The 20,117-nt window shown below is 39.8% G+C and overlaps 3 protein-coding genes and 1 long non-coding RNA gene across 5 annotated transcripts; 3 read left to right on the top strand and 1 right to left on the bottom strand.

Annotated features, from left to right (window-relative positions):
- Positions 1–2,881: 2,881 nt before the first annotated feature.
- On the bottom strand, positions 2,882–3,334 carry LOC133737160 (heat shock 22 kDa protein, mitochondrial-like). The gene has a single exon (XM_062164770.1). The coding sequence runs from the start codon at positions 3,332–3,334 to the stop codon at positions 2,882–2,884; it is 453 nt and encodes a 150-aa protein (XP_062020754.1).
- A 7,089-nt stretch (positions 3,335–10,423) lies between these two features.
- Positions 10,424–18,823, top strand: LOC133740573 (uncharacterized). The gene is made up of 10 exons (XM_062168519.1): positions 10,424–10,642; positions 10,747–10,993; positions 11,100–11,264; positions 11,531–11,588; positions 11,674–11,766; positions 11,870–11,968; positions 12,093–12,132; positions 17,823–17,940; positions 18,383–18,442; positions 18,549–18,823. The coding sequence occupies exons 1-10, from the start codon at positions 10,503–10,505 to the stop codon at positions 18,675–18,677; spliced, it is 1,149 nt and encodes a 382-aa protein (XP_062024503.1). The 5' UTR covers positions 10,424–10,502; the 3' UTR covers positions 18,678–18,823.
- On the top strand, positions 15,239–16,462 carry LOC133740574 (serine/threonine-protein kinase Nek3-like). Of its 2 annotated transcripts, none has more exons than XM_062168522.1 (6): positions 15,239–15,453; positions 15,634–15,675; positions 15,757–15,848; positions 15,956–15,998; positions 16,115–16,164; positions 16,252–16,462. In XM_062168522.1, exons 3-6 carry the CDS (start codon positions 15,798–15,800, stop codon positions 16,363–16,365), a joined length of 258 nt encoding a protein of 85 aa, XP_062024506.1. In that variant the 5' UTR covers positions 15,239–15,453; positions 15,634–15,675; positions 15,757–15,797; the 3' UTR covers positions 16,366–16,462. The 2 variants fall into 2 exon arrangements, with proteins under 2 accessions (XP_062024506.1, XP_062024505.1); XM_062168521.1 differs by having other exon boundaries at positions 15,754–15,848.
- LOC133740575 (uncharacterized) lies at positions 16,466–17,177 on the top strand. The gene is made up of 3 exons (XR_009861312.1): positions 16,466–16,483; positions 16,795–16,846; positions 16,971–17,177. It is a non-coding gene; the product is annotated as an uncharacterized LOC133740575 (long non-coding RNA).
- Positions 18,824–20,117: the final 1,294 nt, after the last annotated feature.

Raw genomic sequence — 20,117 nt, 5'->3', positions numbered from 1 at the left:
AAAACATTGACGGACACTCGAGACCCCCTTGACACCCACCTAAGTATAGTGCAACCACTACTACAAGCTCATCATGGTTGCTTCCAGGCCAAAGCACTCACCTATTTGGGTTGTTCAGGTACCAAACAAGATCCATGCAGCCAAGGAGTAGCCCAACCATCTCTTTCAACCTCAGCGGCAATTCTGTGCACAAAAGCCTAGATTTTCATGTTCCACCATCGCTAGCCTCCGGTCGTCACCGGCAGTAGCATCCGTAGCTAGCAAACAACCATCTTCTCGAAGAATCAGAGCTTTAGAGGGCCCGATACGCCCTCGACATGAATCAGTGGAGAGACACGAATCTCGCTCTTGTCCTTCAACTTATGACATTCACATCGGTGGCAACATGAGCTTTCATTGATCCTCCCAAGTCAGAGCAAAAACCTACTGTCCACCACTATGCTCTAACAAAGCTTGAAAGAGATTAGATACCCAACCCATGAAAGGTGGTGGCTGCAAGTGCACCCCACCACAGATTGCAGCGTACAACACTTGCTCTGGGAAGCAAGATGCCGTCGCCATTTGTAAAACACTATACGAGTCTCACCCTTAAAGGCCAGACGCTGACACCACCTTATGGCACACAACCCTCCTCCTCGATAGGCAGAGAACTGGCATCAATTGAAGTTATGTTGGCGATAAACGTCGCCATTGAAGCCGTTGCCCATGGCTGCTTGAGAGAGAGCATAGCTTTTGCGAAGCTTAGGCAGTCTTGTGGGTTATTCTACTAACGTAGATTTGCATTCAATGGACATGAGTACATAGGAAAAACTAGATTGCAGCACTTTCGAACAAGAGAGAATCTTACGTACGTCAGCTGCACCATGTGGCGGTGCGGCTCATGACCAATTAGGCATCAGCATGGGGTATTTTGGGTATTGCACTTTAAAAAAGCAGAGACAGTTTCGAAAAAGGGAGAAAAGTTTCTTTCTTCTGATTGGCTTGCCCTAAAGCCACATGGTAGGGAAACCCCTACCTAAGAATTTCTCTTCGAACAAAAAAGAAAAAAGAAAAATGTCTTTTTAGTTTTTTGTGATGTTGTATTTATAGAAACTAAATAAAGTTTATATACTATAATTTTCACTAGATCTGGGGAAACACATATTGATAATCAAATATGTACATTGTGAAATTTCTAAAATAGTTATCTAAAAATAGACAAAATTTTGATGTATCATCGTGCCAATAAATTTCTTTTCCTTTGGCAATTGCATGAGGAATTAGTATTTGTAGAATTTACATGACTTTGATAACTTTTCATATTCTTCTTTTTCTTGAAATAATAGGTGATGAATTAAATATTTTTTTCGTGTATTAATTGCTTTCATTATTCTTCATTTTTCGTGGTTGGTAGTTACACTTTTTACAAAATACTTCCTGATCAATATCATTTTTCAGCATTCGCTCTAGAAACCTTAGAGCTGAGCAAAGAGAGCGGGCCAGGGCAGCGGTTCAGGCCAAATCCGTCAGATCTAGCAGAGAGAGCGTCGTTTCGTTGTGGTGATTCTTCGGGGCTTGGTTGAAGAGAGAGTGCATGTGCAGGGTTGTTGCTCGGCGGCGTGTGGGAGACGCGACTCGTTTGTGAAGCGTAGGGGGGCAAGTCGTTGCCTCTATTCGGCGGGTTGCAGAAGTCAGGAGCGTTTGCTTCTGGTGACGGCCAATCCTGGTGGTTGCCGGTGTTTCTGGCCGTGTGTGATGGGAGTTTTTCAGGTAGCGTCTGGTGCAGATCGATAATTTTGCCGGATTGTGAGTGTTCTGTTGATTTGAGAAGCAGATCGGCCTTGGTGATTCCTAGCTTGGTTGGTGGGCAGAGACTAAGCCCAGTGGTGATGGGCTGGAGATACTGGCTACCGGAGACTATTTTAATCTTTCAATTTGCAATTTAGTATTTTAGTCTATGTTAGTGGAAGCTCCTCTATGAGTTTTTGTAGAAGTACTTGGTTTAAACGTACCACAATGACGTGCTCGGCGTTTGGAGTCAGGTAGAAATGTAGAATAGATTGCCCACAGGATCAAGAAATTTTGTTAGCATAGACTACTTTGCGCTCAAATTATCTAAACAGAGTAGTCTTTATTGTACTATTCTTATCTATGAAATAGGGTCATATATATACACCTGGTATGAACTCTTTATTTCAAAATTGCTTTCTTTATTGAAATTATTAATGAGTTTTGAGATATTAGTGACAATTAAACCATCTAGGTTTAGGTCTATCTATTGGGGAACTATTTTGAGAGTTTGTCAAGAGAGGAACGATTCATTCTGCATGTCGACCCCATAAGGATGTTTCGTTTTTGTACTGCTTGCTGAACTTAATGAATGTGCTGACCCCACTTTTGATCAATAAAAAAAAAATTAAAAAAAATTTGTCAAGAATTCTTTTACCTATTCAATCGATTCCTTGAAGGAAGTTCTTTCTACATGTGAATGACACTGATTTCTGAATATCATACCGGAGCTTCTCTGGGATGACAGCATAATGTGCAGTGATCGTTCAAATTGGATGCTATAGGATCTGATTCTAGTAGGTGAAGCAAGCAACAAACCAATAAAACATAGAACTCAACTCATCAAACAAATCAAAACTATCCTTAACCAATCCAACAAAATCAGACGCATTTTTGAAATAATAATGCTCAATTGTTTTTACAAAATCTCTAAACGTACGGAAGTTGGGATTTGATCTAAAAACCGATGGATATCTAATTATATAACATTTATTTATGATTTCCAAGAATTCCATGCCAGAGGGGTGTAAAAAAACAAATTCAAGGCTTTAAGACTTGAAATTCAGTATGGTTCATATCCCAATAATAAATAGATATAGGGAAACTTGTAGAATTACTCTATGTTGACACTAAGAACTTCACTCTTCTGATCCTCTTCTTCATCAAGGACCTTGGGCACAACAACCTTCAGCACACCGTCGTTCATCTCTGCCTTGGTGTAATCGATAATGCATTCCTCCGGCAGGTTATAAGAGGTCCAATGCCTGCCATGCCCGGCCCGGCCAGTGACGGTAAGAATGTTCTCCTTTCGGTTCACGTCCACCTTCACGTCCTTTTTCTCATATTCATGCAAATTTAATCGGACATAATAAGCTTTGTCCGTCTCTTGGGCGAACCACTCCCCCTCGCCGTCGTCGCCGTAATCAGCAGGAGCACTGGAGATGAAGTACTTGGAGGCAGCCGACAGGGTGGTGGTGATAGAGCGAGTCGATGATGATATTGAAGCAAGGGATTTGGGCATGAGTTTTGAGGACAGTAGCCGCCTTAGGGTTAGTGAAGATGCCATCTCAGAAGCTAAAGATTATCTGATTTCTTTGTAAAATTGGAGGCTATAGTTAGGACGGTATGCATGCACGCAAAGAAACCTACTTAACCTAGGGCTCCGTTTTCTCTCAGAAGAAGAAGAAAAAAAAAAAAACAGAAGAAGAAACAGCGCTCAAATTAGATCCAACTACTTTTTATCTTTTCTTCTTATCCACGTAAGATCCAGTGAATCAAGGAGATTTTATTTTTGTTAGAACTGAGTCTAAGGAGAAATTAAAACCGAAATAATTATGTCAAAAATAAAAATAATATCCAATCAAATTCCTGAAAAATTTATTATTTGTTCAAGTAAATCTCTATTTGTGTGTCTGGCCCAAACTCTAGGTTACTTGACCTAGTGGTAATAGAGTTTTAATTAGAGAGAATCTCGGAAAATATATTAGAGATATCCATTCATTGTATCATTACATTTCCTTGTACAATTCATATTCTATGCATTGTAATCCTCTATATAAAGAGGCCCTTATTATCAATGAGAAGACACAACAATTTTCTCTCAATTACCGTTTCTCTACAACACGTTATCAGCACGAAGCCATAACCCTGAAACCCTAAATTCGTAGCCTTCAAACCCTAGCCGCCACTGCCGCATATATTAAAGCCCTCAATCCCAGGATTCCAGAACCGGCGGCGGAACCACCAGAACCGGCCGGAAAACTATCGAACCGGCCACCGGAAGTATCGAACCAGCCCTCCAAGAAGAAAAAAGAGGGATCCCTGCAAGGGTTCACCACATTCCAGACCTCCGATTGCTACCAAATTTTTCCACCAGTAGCGCCTCAACCCCAGGATTTCGGAACAGGAAGCAAAACCCCAAAACCCGGTCCGGAAATAAGTGAACCGGCCTGCCAAAAACCGGAAGAAGAAAGAAAAAAAAAGGGAAAGGAAAAGGAAAAGAAGCCCAAGGCAGAGGCCCACTAACGCAGGCCCACTGCCACGTCATCACAGGGACCCATTGCCACGTCAGCATCAGGGACCCACTGCCACGGCAGCAACAGGACCCACTGCCACGTCAGCAGCAGGACCTACTGCCACGTCAGCAACAGGACCCACTACCACGTCAGCAGCAGGACCTACTGCCACGTCAGCAACAGGACCCACTACCACGTCAGCCCTCCGGTCAATGCCGGTCAACACCGGTCAATGCCGGTCAACCTCCGGTCAACTACTTTTCCGACCATTTTCCTGGCGACTTTCCGGCCATTTTCCGGCGACTTTTTCCTGTCAAATTTTCCGGCGACCTATTTCGAGGTAGTTTTTTACTAAACGTTCCCGTTTTTTTAATTCAATTTCTCTTGTTTTTCGGGGACTTGCAACCTCCCTTCTTCTACCCCCCCTTTCTGTATTATATGGGAGACCAAATTAAGCCGAACTGTGGGGGTTCGTGCTCACTCCAAACTTGGAGCTTGTAGAGCCCTCCAAACTTAGAGTTTGTTGAGATAAAACGATCGACCGCAAACATCATTGTTTCAATTTAATCCAACTCTTCTTGGAATCGAATTTCTTGGAAGCGACTACGCTCGGAAATTCCTAATTTCTTGGAAGCGACTACGCTAAAAATTTTTATATGTTTTCGTGGTAGCCTTTTACGCTCCGAAACTAACCCTAATTTATTGTTCTCTTTCAGGATGAGTAACCTGAACAAATTGGACTTTGCTCCATTGGGAACAACTGGCTCTGGATATCACATGTGGGTTCGTGATGTCCGCCAGCATCTCAAGGCCGATGGAATCCTAGATACGATTATCGAGCCTAGCCAGGACGTGCTAACTGTTGAGCAAGCTCAAGCTTTGGAAGCCAATAGAGCAGCCTTAGAGGCAAATAAGGCGAAAGCCATCATCCTAATAACTCGTCATATGGATGATTCGCTCCAGTACGAGTGTATGAATGAAGAAGACCCCAGAAGGCTGTGGGTTTCACTCGAAGAAAGATTTGGCAACGTCCGTGACTCCCTGCTTCCTGACCTAGAAGTGAGATGGCATGGTCTCCGCTTCTGTGATTTCAAGTCAGTTCTTGACTACAACTCGGAAGCACTTCGCATTAAATCCTTAATGGAATTCTGTGGTAAAGAGATCACAAATGCGATGTTGATTGAGAAGGCTCTCCCTACCTTCCACGTCTCTGCATTGATGGTTCATAAGAACTATGGAATTGATGTTACTGCAGGACGGATCACAAGGTTTCATGAGCTCATTGGAGCTATGAATGTCGCTGAAAAGCATGACAACATCCTTGTGAAGAACTATAATTCGAGATCCGTGGAAATAGAGCATATTCCAGAATCCAATTATAGTCGCGCCTCAAAGAGAGGGCGCCAAGAGCGAAACCCTAATCTTAGGGATACTTCTGGACGTTCTGGTCCATGTAATCACTCTACTTGGGAAGGTAATCGCCAAAATAGGCGAACACGGAACCGAAGAGGTCAACGTGGAAAGAGAGAGGGAGGCAACGCCTCTGGCCATGTTGGTGGCACCACCAATACTAAGAGTCATCTAAATGATGCTCTCAAAGCGCCTCAATCAATGGAGTTTGAGCAAAGAGATGTATGTTCTCGATGTGGAGTGTCTGATCATTGGGCACACATTTGTAGAGCTCGTGAAGAAATTGTCACCGCCTACAAAGCATATTGTGAAGCAAGAGAAGCTCACGATATGGAACAAGAAGATCAAGAAGATGATCTAGAGTGAAGGGTTGAAGACTACAAATCTGGCTGGGATCAATAGATCGCCAATTCTGTTTAAATCTTTATTTTTCCAAGAGATGTAATAGGCAATTGCCATATATTTTTGTAGTAGATGCCAATGGTATTAGTCTTTCTTCAAAGTAGGCGTACTCAATGTAAATGTGATGTCTAGGAAGGTTTTGAGATAAGTGTTACTTAAGTGAGCCTTGCTCCACCGACATCTCTCTACTCACTTGGTCACATTTGCATTGGAATTACCGAAAGAAGTTAGACGACTGCCATTGTTCTGCATTAGCTAGTTTATTGGATTAGATTTTCTTTGGTCAAAGAGACAATGATGTAACTCCGTTGGCTTATGAATAAAATTTCGAGTTCTTTTCATTATGACTCCATTTTAATTCTAAGCATATGACTTTTGTGACTACGATGGCTGGGCCATCAGTATTAATTCAAGGACATGAAATAGCCCAAGTTCCACTTGCCAAATGGCTCCTTAATTACTGTCACAGAAACTCTCTACGCTCCTAGGGCCAATCGCACCTATGAATAGCCAACGGATTCCATGCGAAAACGCATGTAGAGAACGGAAATGAGTTCCTTTGCAATACCTCTAATGATTGCGAACAAAGGCGCATCTTAGAGAAGTTTATGTGTCTCTCTAGTGGACTTTATGTCACTATTCGAGCTATTAAATCCAATAAAGTTATGAGAGAAGATCTCTTGGATTTAGACACATATTGGCTTTGTCACGACAGGATAGGTCATTCTGGTCATGATATGATGATCCGTCTACTAAAGACTTCACATGGACATCTTTTCTCTCGAGCGAAATGAAGCATGAATCAAAAAGTTGATTCTTGGACTATGTGTGACCGACGATGCTACCTAAGGCACCGCCTCCGTCCACCACCAGCCTAGGGCTGGCATAGTCCCTATCCATGACGCCATGGATGGCGTCCATCATGGTGATGGCGCCCCAGGTGATGCTGCAATCACCAACTTTGCTTCAAATAGCGTTTCAGACGCTCAGGCCCAACCAAAATCTTCATTAGTTACTTCTAAAGCCTCTCGCTCATTTTACAAAGCAAGTTCCTTAGGGAAACTAGGACTGAGACCGTCCTATGCAAATGATATGAAAATACTCATTATGTTCTTACATAGAATCCGTAGGGATTCTCTGGACTGATTCAACCAACTTGCGGACGTTTAAATATCTTATGATGTTGGTTGATACACAAACACGCTGGTCACGTGTTGTCCCATTGTCCACTTGTAATGCTGCTTATGACACACTCCTAGCACACATCATATGACAACGGGCTCACTCCCCGGATCATCCTCTTCCGTCTATTGGACTTGACAATGCTAGAGAGTTTACATCGAAGACTTTCGATGGTTATTGCATTGGGACTAATGTTGGACATTATATTCCCATAAACACACCCAATTGGTCTCACGGAAACGACTACGATGGTAGTCCGGACATTGGTAATGCGCACTAATTTCCTTATATCTGCTTGGGGTGATGCAATATCACATGCAGCTATGGTAATATATTCATCTACGACCCACCGCCACTCAATCTATCTCTGCGTTACCGCTAGTGACTGGGTACAAGAGTATCGTACTTACGCATATTTGAGTGTGCCATTTATGTACCAATTGCGCCGCCACAGCGTTTTATAATGGGTCCTTACAGACGAATGAGCAACTGATCAGTTGGATTTGAGACTCCAACAATCGTCCGCCACTTAATGCCCTTGCATGGCGATCTCCTTACCGCTAGATTTACGGATGTCACTTTGATGAGACAGTCTTCCCGTCGTTAGGGGGAGATAAGAACACAGATCTTCAGCAGGAACGACAGGAATTGTCGTGGCCTGTCCCCACTATGTCTCATCTCGATCCCTACTAAAGTGACGAGATCACACAAATATGCTGCAAACATGCCTGTAAGGAAGGACGTCCCTACGAGAGGACGTAGCGCTGCCCTACACGGAGGTAGGCATGGCGCCAACGCCAAAGAGAGTAGCACTCTGGCGTTACAGGCCATGGCCCCAGCTATGATGCGTGGGAGGCCAGTGAGTTCGAAGGATACTTTGGCACAACCCAATCCTTTGATCATCAAGACTCAAAATCCGTCTCATGAGTATCTTCCGGGTTATGGTTATCGTTGGGGGACGCCTCAACGTCAAAACATATTCCTGAGAATATAGAGCTCTACGAAACTTATACTAGTGTACATGAGACGTGGGATAGAAACTCCATCATGATTGATGATTTCGTTGCGCATGAGTTTGTTGAGTCTGATGACATCGAACCACGCTCCGTTGATGAATGAATGCCAACATAGAGAAATTTGGCCTAAATGGAAAGATGCGATCCAGGTTAAGTTGGATTCTCTAAACGAAGAGGAAGGTTTTTGAGCCAGTAATGCCAACACCTCCTGACATAAAACCTGTTGACTAATGGGTCTTCGTTAGAAGCGTAGTGAGAAAAAGATATGGTAATCTCGCCTTATGGCGCAAGGCTTCTAATAAAACGCCCTGGAATCGACTACGATGAGACATATTCTCTCGTAATGGATGTCATTGCACTCCACTACCCTGTCAGTTTGGTAGTTTCCGAATAACTGAACATGCATCTTACAAATGTGGTCACTACGTATCTCTATAGGGATCTAGATACAGAATATACATGAAGGTTCATGGTGAACTCATTTACCCAAGTCAAGTGGCTCTAGACCACGGAGCGCGTTTACAATAAGATTGAAACGCTCACTAAAAGTGACTACTTGATTGGGAAGGGATATGCCCACGCGTTTCCATAACAAGTTTCGGATTCCATCGCGGTTCATGTTGGACATGATATTCATTAGAAGCCCTTAAAGAGTTAAGGGAAACCACTGAACACTTGAAATCCGATTTTGAGATGAAGGATTATGGGAGAACACGATTATGTCTCGGTTTGGAACTTGAGCATCGTGTCGATAGATGCTTAGGCATTTTGACAAGGTCAAACCTTCAAGCACCCCCATGATCGTCCGTAGTCTTGATCCTGAAAAGGATCCTCTTCGTTTGAAGGATGATGACGAAGATGTGCTAGAGGCAGAAGTGCCTTACTTGAGTACAATAGGCGCATTATTGTACTTAGCTCAATGCACAAGACCGGACATCTCATTTGCAGTGAACTTGTTAGCTAAGGTATAGCTCTGCGCCAACGCGACGCCATTTGATTGGTGTAAAAGATATCTTTCGGTACTTGAGATGTACGATTGATATGGGCTCGTTCTATCCCTACAGAGAGATGATGGATTCAGATCCATCACACACCAGGAACGCCGCCAACACTGGCCTGCGTTCACTATCCCCATCCCAAAACGACATAAGTGTTTTGGAAGGTTTTGCTGATGTTGGGTATCTCTCTGACCCATACAAAGGTCATTCCCAAAATGGTTAAATGTTCACCATGGGAAAGACCGTGATATCTTGGAGGTCTACATAACAGACATTAGTCGCTATACCTTCGAATAATGCAAAGATTCTTGCTCTTCACGAAGTGGTTTGTGAATGTATATAGATTGGATCCATAATTACGCATGTTCGAACAATTGTGGTTTGAAGTCTACCACTGATGAGCCTACAAGCATTTAGGATAATGCTGCTTGTTTTGAACAAATGAGGCAATGCTACATCAAAAGCGACAACACCAAGCATAATCAGCAACAACAGACTCTCCTCGAGATCAAAGTGAACTAGGTTCGATCTGAGGACAGTATGGCAGACTTGCTCACTAAGTCATTGCCTAAATTCCACTTTCGAGAAACATGTTGGTATCATCGTTTGCGGAAGTTATCCGAACTCCAATGACCGTAGTCGTCAGGGGGAGATGCAGACATCAGGGGGAGGTGTCTACATGTATGGTCTCGAAACGTGAAGGGTGTGTTGTGCTCTTTTTCCCCTTCGACCGAGGTTATTTTTGAAACCCAGTGGGTTTTTGTTACTCGGCAAGGTTTTTAATGAGGCAACGAGAGGAGCACCACGTTTGGGCGACACAAGGGGGAGTGTTCAAGTAAATCTCTATTTGTGTGTCTAGCCCAAACTCTAGGTTACTTGACCTAGTGGTAATAGGGTTTTAATTAGAGAGAATCTCGGAAAATATCTTAGAGATATCCATTCATTGTATGATTACCTTTCCTTGGACAATTCAGATTCTATGCATTGCATTATTATTATTATTATTTTTTAATACTACTTTCCGGGTTAGATAGCGCGCCATCTTTGCCTTTTGTTGTTACTTAAGTGACCTGACGTACCAAAACCACCGGTTCAGCTGTTTTCTTTCGCTCCAAGGAAGACTTGCCGGACTTAGATCGCATATAAGCACGGGTTATAGGGCTTCAGTGTCATATCTGATCGAAAACCGCAGATACTTGAAGTAAGTTAATATGTTTAGGGCGAGACATCTCATCCGTTCTACATCTGCCATCACCCTCGGGCATTCAAACCCTATTCTTTCCTCTCCATCGTCTTCTTTGCCTGCACACAATTTTCCCACAGTTCGAAATTACATCAGAAATCGAGACAGGTTGGTTATCCTTCAACAGGGACAAAGATTTTGAAATTTATTTTTACTATATATGGGAATGAATGATTTTCCGACTGATTTGGGGTTTTACTTGTCATATGCAGTAACTATGTGAATAGGTGTCCCATGAACTTTGGCGTCCTTTTTGTGCCGGAAGCGGAAGCTTTCGTGGTCCAGCGGTGTGGAAAGTTCACCCAGATTCTACCCCCTGGAATCAATTTCTTGGTTCCCTTCGTGGATAAAGTTGCCTACGTGCATTCCTTGAAAGAGGAGGTCATAAGTGTTCCTGACCAGTCTGCTACCACCAAAGACAATGTCGAAATTAGGATTGATGCAGTGCTTTATCTCAAGGTACATGATATATGTTGAAGTGTTCGACATGTTTTTGTGCCTTACCTGTATATTTGAGAATTGAGATAGCTAATTATTATCTCTCTTGTCGCTTGTGTGGTTACAGATTGTGGATGCTTATAAGGCCTCATATGGGGGTGGCTCATATGGGGGTGGAAGTCCTATTGTTTTAGCTATTAACCATGCCCAGGCAGTCATGCGTGACGCAATCGGACTTATGACTCTTGACAGGACATTTGAGGGAAGAAACTACCTGAATGAGAAAATATTGGTAAGCTCGTATTCTGCTTTGCACCAGATTACTATATGGATTAAGACTGAATATTTCTTATTTCTTGTCTGGAGTACAAATATTTGTCCGACTTCTAAAGCTGGTATCAAGTAAATAATGGATTATCAATTTTCTTGCAGATGATAGCTTGATAGCCGTAAACCCCAATCACTCTCTCTGATATATGAGCCTATCTTCTTTTTTTTTGGAGATCGAACCACGAACTTTTGTTTTAGTTCTCTAACAAGAATTATTTAATGTGGCAGGAGGCACTTAAAAGTAGTGAGAGCGATTGGGGCTTAAGTTGCCTTAGATATGAAATAAGTAAGAGACATATCTTTCAGAATCTTTGTCATATTTCTTGAAAATGTTTTGTAATTCCGATAACTTTATTATCATACTTGTTTAGGGGATATAACTCCTCCACGTGCGGTGAGGCAATCTATGGAGATGCAAGCTGATGCAGAACGCAAAAAAAGAGCTCTAATTCTTTCTTCCGAAGGTACTGGGCCAGTCTGTATGTAGGTCACGATCCATTTGCGCGCAGAGACTAATCCATTGATGTGCAGACATTAATGCATTTTTTTTCTTCTTCTAATTCTCAGGAGATAGACAAAAGACCCTCAACAAGGCAGATGGAGACAAGACTAGAGATATTTTAGCAGCAGAAGCCAAAAAGAGAGCTGTATGTTTAGTCGGAGAAGGTACGTATGTACATAGTTGATTGTTAAAATCTTGATCAGCATCAATTAATTCAGTCCATATAAAGTAATTGATTTTATGCATGTTGATGGATTTATCATTAATTTGTTATTTTTCCATCCACAGGAGAAGCGCAAGCCATCAAGGCTAAAGCAGATGCAGAAGCCACTACTAGCAAAATAACAACACACACGGATTTACTGTAGTTAAAAGCTACAGATATCCGTGTGAAATAGAAATAGTAACAGAAATCCGTGTGAAATGAGCATAATCGGGCCCACAATAATTTATACAATAACAATATCAACGGAAATCCGTGTGCATAGACAATAGTCACAGATATCTGTGTCAAAACTAAAACATTTTCGCACGGATATCTGTGTGAAAATCAATTCACACTGATTTCTGTACGTATTATAAATTAGTTTATTTCGAAATCATTAATTTTTTATGTTATGTGAATTATGGAGGAACGGATTTCCGTTACAATAAGTATTTGATACAGATTTCTGTGTGAAATGAGTAATACACACAGATTTCCATGTGAAATGAGTAACACAGATATCCGTGTGAAAAGAGCATAATTAGGCTCACAGTAATTTATACAATAACAATATCGACGGAAATCCGTGTGAATAAACAAAAGTAACAGATGTCTGTGTAAACGGTAAAATATTTTTACACGGATATCTGTGTGAAGATCAATTCACACTGATTTCTGTATGTATTAGAAATTAGTTTATTTCGAAATAATTAATTTTTTTTTGTTATGTGAATTAAGGAGGGACATATTTCCGTTACAATAAGTATTTGATACAGATTTCTGTGTGAAATGAGTAATACACACGGAAATCCGTGTGAAAATGTTGACACAGATATCCGTGTGAAAATGTTGACACAGATTTCCGTGTGAAAATGAGACTACACACAGAAATCCGTGTGAATAAACAACAGTAACTGATGTCTGTGTAAAAACTAAAACCTTTGCACACGGATATCCGTGTGAATAAAACAATTAGCTACAAAATTCCGTGTGAAAAAGTATATATGTATAGAAGGTGTTAACTTATTTGCTATTGAAAGAACGGCGGATTGAGTTAATTTTTTTACACCATACCTATTAATACGCTATAAATAGATGAGTAATGTCAAATTTATAATTTTTTATTTTTATTTTTTGGATTGCACAAAATTCTTATATGTCTACTAATGTGGTATAACTAGTTTATTAGTTATAATGAAAAGTATACCTTCTATAAGCAACAATGCGTAGGAAATAGACTTTATCAAAATCGACCGTAGGATGTTATCATGATAAGAATAAATGGTTGTGTTCAAAATTTCAGCTATTTTCTTCGTCGTTTGGGTTTCGATCTAGTAGGTCAACCCTAAACCTTAAATACTACATAAACTAATATGCTCATCACCGCTCACTCGTAACTTATTTTTTTGATCTGTAAACTCTCATGCTCTCATGGGTAGAAGCTATATCAACTAATGTAAAAATTTCTGAAATTTTATCTCCTCAAGGGTCGGCTCCCCTTTGGGAAGTAGAAGCGTTTAAAGGGTTGACCGATTTTTGGTACAGACATCTGTGTGAAATGAGTAACACACACGGATATCTGTGTGAAATGTTAACACGGAAATCCGTGTGAAAAGAACCATTAGCTACAGAATTCCGTGTGAAAAACTCTATTAGCTACAGAATTCCGTTACAATAAGTTTTTAGTAAAGAAAAGTATACCTTCCATGAGCAACAATGTGGAGGAAATAGACTTTATCAAAATCGACCGTTGGATGTTGTCATGATTAGAATAAATAGTTATGGTCAAAATTTCTGCTATTTTTGTTATCGTTTAGGTCTCGATCTACTAGATCAACCCTAAACACTAAATACCACATAAAACTAATATGCTCATAACCGCTCATTCGCAACTTATTTTTTCGATCTGTCAGCTCTCATACTCTCATGAATATGAGGTATACCAAATAATGTAAAAATTTTGAAAAGTTTATCTCCTCGTGCTTTTACTCCCCTTAGGGAAGTATAGGTGTATATAACGTTAACCAATTTATTTGATATTGAAATAACGACGGATTGAGTTAATTTTTTTACACTATACCTATTAATACGCTATAAATATATGGGTAATGTCAAATTTATCAATTTTCAATTTTTATTGTTTGGATTGCACAAAATTCTTATATGTCTACTAATGTGGTATAACTAGTTTATTAGTTATAATGAAAAGTATACATTCCATAAGCAACAATGCATAGGAAATAGACTTTATCAAAATCGATCGTAGGATGTTATCATGATAAGAATAAATGGTTGTGTTCAAAATTTCATCTATTTTCGTCGTCGTTTGGGTTTCGATCTAGTAGGTCAACCCTAAACCTTAAATACTACATAAAACTAATATGCTCATAACCGATCGCTCGTAACTTATTTTTTTGATCTGTAAACTCTCATGCTCTCATGGGTAGAAGCTATATCAACTAATGTAAAAATTTCTGAAATTTTATCTCCTCAAGGGTCGGCTCCCCTTAGGGAAGTAGAAGCGTTTAAAGGGTTGACCGGCTTTTGGTACAGACATCTGTGTGAAATGAGTAACACACACGGATATCTGTGTGAAATGTTAACACGGAAATCCGTGTGAAAAGAACCATTAGCTACAGAATTCCGTGTGAAAAACTCTATTAGCTACAGAATTCCGTTACAATAAGTTTTTAATACAGAATTATATGTGAAATGAGCAAAACACGAATATCTGTGTGAAATGTAGACACGGATATCTGTGTGAAAAGAAAAATTAGCTACTAAATTCCGTGTGAAAAAAATAGAATAGAGACAGAATTCCGTGTAAACAATAATTAACATGACAGTTATATATTACCGAGATAAATACACACGAAAATCAGTGGTAAATATATATGTATCTCACACGGATTTTCGTGGTAAATTTTTTCCCGCTCACTTTTTTGGAACAAATTCAATTTCCCTCCCCTAGTAGTATTACACACGGATTTCCGTGGATTCTGAGGTACATACACACGGATATCCGTAGCAAAAGTGAATGTATTTCACACGGATTTGCGTGGGTGCTGTTGTAAATATTTAAATAACAATAGATGATAGCTATTGGGTTACCGAGGTAAATCCACACGGATATCTGTAGTAAATGCAAATGTATTTCACACGGATTTCCGTGTGAAATACTATAAACACACAGATTTCCGTGCATAATGCTGCTTAAAACCAGAAAACACTTAACCAAAATCTAAAGCCTCCTCCGAATTCTCTCATGTCTCCCTCTCTCTCTCTCATCTCCTCCACCCACTGCCCCCTCCCCCACCCTCTCTCTGCTCCTCCGCCCACTGCTCTCCCTCTCTCTCATATCCCAGCTCCTTGACTTCCGGCAACAACCCGTGAAGGACCCTGTGCTTTTTCTCAAACCGACGTCGTCTTACTTGGAAAACGGAGGTGAGCATCGATATATTCGGTTTTCATTTTGTTCTTCCATTTATGTGGAAATCAGTCATTCTGTTTTGTAATCATTCTTTTCTGTAATTGTGTTACTAGTTTGGATTTCATCTATTTCTGAATTTGAGTGTCTTATGGATTGAATTTTGGATTTGGTTTTCGCCTTTTGGGTGTTTATAGGCAGTACTCCTGGGCTCGATATCGAAGTACTCCCTGAATCAGGTATAATTTTCGTTATTATCTTTGGGTTTTATACTTTTGGTTCTCTTCAGTTGATTTGATGATTGAATTGGGTTGTAGAAGTTTATAAATCCAAACATGATAAATGGTTAGTTCAACTCTTAATGGCGCTTGATTATTTGCATGCCAACCATATTCTTCATCGTCATGTCAAGGTCAGTGTTAAGCAGAGATTAATTGAATTACTTGTTTAAAGTTTCAGAATTGCTTTGCTAAAAACAAAAAATCCAGAATTTTCCATGACTGTTCTTTTTTGCTTCAGTGTTCAAACATATTTTTGACAAAGGATCAAGACATACGTCTAGGTAAGTTATTGTTCATTGGGTATCCCCCATGCTAATTGATACTACAAGTTTGTTTACACATCTTTTAGTTAGCCTTTGGTAGTTGTGTAATAGTATTAATACATGTCTAAATGTAGGTGATTTTGGTCTTGCTAAAATGTTGACTTCAGATGATCTAGCTTCCTCTGTGAGTATCTCAGCTCATACATACAATTTTATATTTACATGCTGTCCTTTTGTGTGACTTAAAGTGATTTTTCTGCTTCACATGTAGGTTGTGGGAACTCCGAGTTATATGTGCCCTGAGCTTCTTGCCGACATACCATATGGTTCTAAGTCAGATATTTGGTCTCTAGGTGAGTTTCCCCTTTTCCTTGGCAGCTCTTAACATTTGGTGACTTAATCAGCATACCTCCCCACCTCTGCTGCCCACAATTTCTGTGTTACTTTTTAAGAAACACATAAATGTAATGAAATGCATATTCCAGGGTTTACTGCTGTGCATTGTAAGTTTACTTCCCTCTTCATGTGCCTCCTAGTCTCAAGTTCTATTGTGATTGTAATTTCATACCAAATGTTAGTAATTGGAGTTGAGTTTAGACATTTGCACTGGAAACTTTAGTGTATTATGTTTTCTTTACAATTAATGAGAGGTGTTGCTGCTACTGTTTTTTCATAATTTTTTTGTTCTTGATATGCAATAGAAATTGTGAGATAATTTTGTCAATCCATCTTTGCATGTGCTCGGCAATGAATCTATTTGTTGACCGATAACGTTGTTTCCCTCATATATTCTCCTGCTTTCTTCCTTTTGCAGTCGAGGTCTTGTTAAAAGCATGCTGCGCAAAAATCCAGAACTTAGACCAAGTGTAAGTTATCTACTTTGCTTTCTTGACAATATATTCTTTTATTGGTACCTGCATGTAATACCAGGTCATTGAGGATTCAGTCTGATTATGAGTTGACTTCATGTGTTGCATAATGTCTCTTAAGCTACTTGGACTTCCTCCACTCTCAGATGCAACACCAGCACCTCAACACACCCGCTCATTGTTTTTAGGAAGTTTCTTTTGCACATGTGGTGAAGGAACTAATGTCCATAAATAGCTTCTAGGATATTGTATTTCCTTTTCGATTTGCAATTAAGAAACTATTTGTATATGATGACTATGAATATAAGTTCGCATATTCTTTTCTTAATTTATTGTTATTTTATGAGTTATTGATCTGATTGTGTCAACTTTAATTAAGTAAAACAGAACATAAAGCATAATAAGAAAATTAACGAAATTGGTTCCTAATTAATTAGCAGATTTATTTATTTTTAATTTTTTTTTTATAAATGCTATCACTTTTACACACAGAAATCAGTGAGAGTTAGGGTAAAAGAATTTGCCACAGAAATCCGTGTGAGATAGGAAGTTATTCACACGGATTGCATTTCATTACGGTAATTTATATTCATGGAAAGATGGTGGGCCCCACGTCTAATATTCACACGGATAAAATAATCCGTGTGAGATAAGTACATATTTGACATAAAAATCCGTGTGAGATAGGTAAACATTTTCTACAGAAATCCGTGTGAAATAGAGTTGTTCACACGGATTTCGTTCCATTCTGGTAATTTATATTTATGGAATTATAGTGGGGCCCACGTTAGTATTTCGCACGGACAACATAATCCGTGTGAGATGAGCATTACCCCCCCTCCAAACCGCACGGTAACACCAATCTGTGCGTGCACTGTGTGTAAAAGCTATCACACACTGAAATCAGTGTGAGATAGTCTTATTACCCACAGATTAAAATCCGTGGGTAATTGTTGTTTTGCTAGTAGTGAGCGCAAGCCATCAGGGCTACAGCAGATGCAGAAGCTTACGCCATCCGTGCTAAAGCAGCTGCAACATCCGAAGGTATTGCTCTCATGTCAAAGAGACTCGAGGAAATTGGGGGTAAAGAGGTGAGGTCTTCAATCCCCCTTATTTAACTGTGCTTTTTTTTCTTTTTCTTTTTTTTATCATGAACATTATCTCTTGTTCGGTTACTGATAGAGAAGTAAACAAAACACAAGATAACTAACAAAATAACACCGTGAATAAAGGAGTTTTAGCAAAATATGTCTACGTTCTCCGAGACACACTTATTTTTCACTATAAGAATAATGACAGTACGTACAAGATACAGTTGAACTAAATCGCCATAATTTTCCATCTATAAGCTCTTGTGAAATATATGTAACAGCATATGATTTCCCCAGCCTAGCTATCTTTTGATAAAATTGCTTGCTAGCTTGCTATTTACAGGAATTAAAGCTTTTTATCTATATGAGTTGATTTACTGATTGTGATTTTGGGCAAATTACATCAAATGGAACTAATATTGTGGTATATATTGACTGGCAGGCTGCCGCTTTGACTATTGCTGAGCAATACGTTAATGCCTTTGGAAATATCGCTAAAGAGGTGAAAACATAAACCATTCAAGTTTGTATATATTGATGCTTAATTAACACCCACAAAATTAGTACTGCCTTGCGTGCTAAGTTTGTCTCATTTTTTTTTTTAACAGGGCACAACTGTGTTGCTTCCATCTGCTGCTTCAGATCCGGCTAGCATGATCTCTCAGGCACTGAGTATCTACAAAAGATTGAGTGACAAACACCCCACTCAAGACTTACGTAAAATCTGCGAAGAGTGAATAGATCAAGTTTGACATGGCGAATACCTCAATAAGTAGATTTCTTGGGCTTTTTTGTCTACAACTTCTCGGAATTAAATTAGACTTTTTTTTGTTTATCAACATTACATTATTTTTTGAATGATCGTCTTAGTTGGACCTCTAAATTTGATATTTGAACCTCAGCCTTTTTTCAATTGTTAATAGATTTTGTCAACTCATAAGAAAAGATAAATAAAAACAAAGAGAGGAAAAGAAAAGAAAAAAATAGAAAATTACATAGTAACTGTGAGGGTCCTTTTAGAATTAAGCATTGATTAGGCCAAAATCAACCCAATAATTGATTAATGGGAGGATTTTGTGTGTGATTCAGATAATGAACAGAGCTTGACAGCGTGAAGCGTGGTGTGGGAGCTAGAAATACATTGCGATGAGAGAATTAGAGGGTTTTTGGATATGGGGATTCTGGAAAAATGGATTTGAAGAAGGTTTTGGAAAAAAAATGGCTAAGAGCTGTGTTTATGCTTGAAGGCTTGATTGCTTTAGGTGTTTATAAGTTTTCTGGGTTTTGCTCGATCGTGCTGGATGCCAATTCCAATTCCAATTTTTCCTTTTTATAAGCTTAATTGGAGAGTGCTGTGGTGACTCAGAGCATTTGGTTTTCTTGATAAAAGGTTTCTTCTTCCACTACTAGAAAAACTGGATATAAGGACATCAAATAAGAACACATAATTTTTATAGTGTCCTTGAAGGTTTTTAAGGACACACATCATTGAATTGAAATTTTAAAAGCGAGAAAGAGTGTTTCAACGATACATGGACATCTTTAATGCTGTGTCCTTAAATTCATTCGGCCCCAATTCACGTTTTCCCTCCCAAATTTTCACTTCCCTCCTCTCCCAATTTTCAACTTCCCCCTTCAATTAAAACCCACCAGAAGAAAACAAATGTTGTCTCATTTATTCTATTTCCATTTTTTAGTAGTATTGAATACTGCACAGAGACTTCTTCTTCGATCTCCTTCCGATAAGCTTTTCTGCAAAGCCTCTGCCACTCGCCCCAATCTCATGCACACCTCACTTCTGTTCCCTCCTCCACGACTTCTTTGGATGCCTTCACAGCCTCCACCCCCTCGCCAGCGGCCTCAGGCCGCTCAAGTAGAACCGAATCCTCGCCGGCGCCAGCGGACGACAGCATCCGCTGTCACGGTTCTTGATTAAAGCGTCTCTCGATTCTCACTAGATTCTGGTGTTCGTCTCAGTGGTGACACGTTCTCGACGGTGTCCGTGGTGTACTTCAATCAGTCATTGAAGCCGAAGAAGATGAATCAAAGAGAGGTTAGCGGTGAAGTTCCGGTCGAAGATCAGAGTATTGATTTGTTGCTTTGAAGGATGAGATTAGAGATCTATTGAAGTTATCATCTCTGTTATAAAGTACCTTTAATTGTTTGTTGAAATCTAT

The sequence above is a fragment of the Rosa rugosa genome, chromosome 3, assembly GCF_958449725.1.
Source record: "Rosa rugosa chromosome 3, drRosRugo1.1, whole genome shotgun sequence".
NCBI lineage: Eukaryota > Viridiplantae > Streptophyta > Magnoliopsida > Rosales > Rosaceae > Rosa > Rosa rugosa.
Note: the sequence above shows the minus strand (reverse complement) of the source record. Positions and strands in the feature narration are given on the sequence as shown.